A 1,687-nucleotide genomic window follows, 5' to 3' on the forward strand; every position below is an offset into this window, starting at 1 on the left:
GCGACGGCAAAGATTCAGTGGTGACAGTTACGACGCACGTTGCCGAGGAGGGGACGGACCGGGCCACCTACGTCGACGAAACCCCTGGTGGACGAGAAGCCGCCGGCGCCGCTATCCCGGACCGGGATTACAAGGGCCAGTGTCCAGTCGGCGGTCAGCAAGCGTTTGGCTAATATAAAATTGAACCGTGCCAGTCTGCGCTTCAACAGGGCGCCGGTGAAAAATAGCTCGGACAAGTCGCAGCAGAGGTCCACCGATGGCCAGCTTGAGATGAAGCTGCTGACGGGGGATGCGGATTTGGAAGGAGAGTCGGCGTCGAATGACGAATACAACAACTTGCTGAATTCGTTGGCTTCCGGCGACTGCGATGATCCGAACGATTCGGTGACTTCGTCCATTCTGTACACTCCATGCGGCACGTACAACGAGCACGTTATTCGGGCAGCCAAGCTTACGGGAAAGAACCTATTTTCCGACATACCACTGGAAGAGAGAAAAGCGAAAATTAATCAACAAGTAATATATATATATATATATATATATTATATTCATAATTCATGATCCAGAACTACCGGAGTCGATTTATTATCGTTTTTCAAGCATCATGGTGCTTTTTCAGATTGACAAATTACAAATGGAAATCAATGCAGTATCGAATTTGCGATTGCAATTTTTGCAACAGCAGAAGAAGTTATCTGCTCCGGATGAAAAATTGGAAAAAAAGTTGAATAAATTGGACGAGACGTTACAGGTTTGTCGTATTTGGCTATTTATTATTTATTATTATTAGCATTAAAATTGTAATCGTAAATTGTAATTGATTATTTATAGGGTTTGGCTGTGTTGATGTTGCACTATTGTGCAGGTTTGCAAAATTGTCAAGAAAATGAAACTGAAGAATCGGAACAAAATGCAGAACATGAAAGCTGAAAAGGAAAGAAAAAGCTGAAACACTGACAATAAATAAACTGACTCTCTTCTTACATGCGCGGTATACATAATACATTGTTTGTTTCAGTTACTCTTTCATGTTCTGTTTTGCACTGCATCAGCTTTGCATGTCGAATTTTGTTTTATTTATTTATTTGTTTGTTCTCGTTTGCTTGTTCACTTTTCCATGTTGGTGGGTGCAATCATTTTTTAATCACTTTGAAAAGTAAAACCTTGTTGTTTGGAATTTGCAAATGAAGCGTTATTATTTTGAACTGTGGTAATTTTATTTTTAAAGCTATTCACATTTATTTGCATTTACTGTACAAGTTTAACGTTACGATTTTCATTACTCCTTGCTTCTGTATTTGCTAACAAACATACCGTTACGTATTGCATTTTAAGAAGAAGTTTTCATGACCATTGTCCAAATTGTCCAACTCCTGCACACCGCCCTATCTCACATTCCTCCTAACCATGCACTGCTATTCTCAAATGATTTGCTTATTCTAATAACTATAGCAACTACAGCGGTGCTACCAACTCACTATGCTCAAAAATTGTTGTCCTTTGAAATGATCGACAAATTATTCAACCATTTCTCTTTCCGCAAATGAACCCTAAACTCAACTCGACAAGGCATGGGACGTGAAAACGTTCAAATGCGGAAAGCCACTCAAATTCATTTAAATAATATTACTCATGATCTACATCCAGTTACGCTATTTAACAAATATCTAAATTAAATGCTCGATAA

The 1,687-nt window shown here is 39.5% G+C and overlaps 1 protein-coding gene across 1 annotated transcript; it reads left to right on the forward strand.

Annotated features, from left to right (window-relative positions):
• Positions 1 to 27: 27 nt before the first annotated feature.
• On the forward strand, positions 28 to 949 carry Tsp_06055a (conserved hypothetical protein; the record flags this gene model as incomplete). Its single annotated transcript, XM_003380292.1, has 3 exons — positions 28 to 516; positions 620 to 751; positions 866 to 949. Coding segments are annotated over 3 exons (705 nt in total), but the record flags the coding sequence as incomplete, so codon positions are not given.
• Between the last annotated feature and the right edge of the window lie 738 nt (positions 950 to 1,687).

This window comes from Trichinella spiralis (assembly GCF_000181795.1).
Source record: "Trichinella spiralis strain ISS 195 chromosome Unknown Scfld2, whole genome shotgun sequence".
NCBI lineage: Eukaryota > Metazoa > Nematoda > Enoplea > Trichinellida > Trichinellidae > Trichinella > Trichinella spiralis.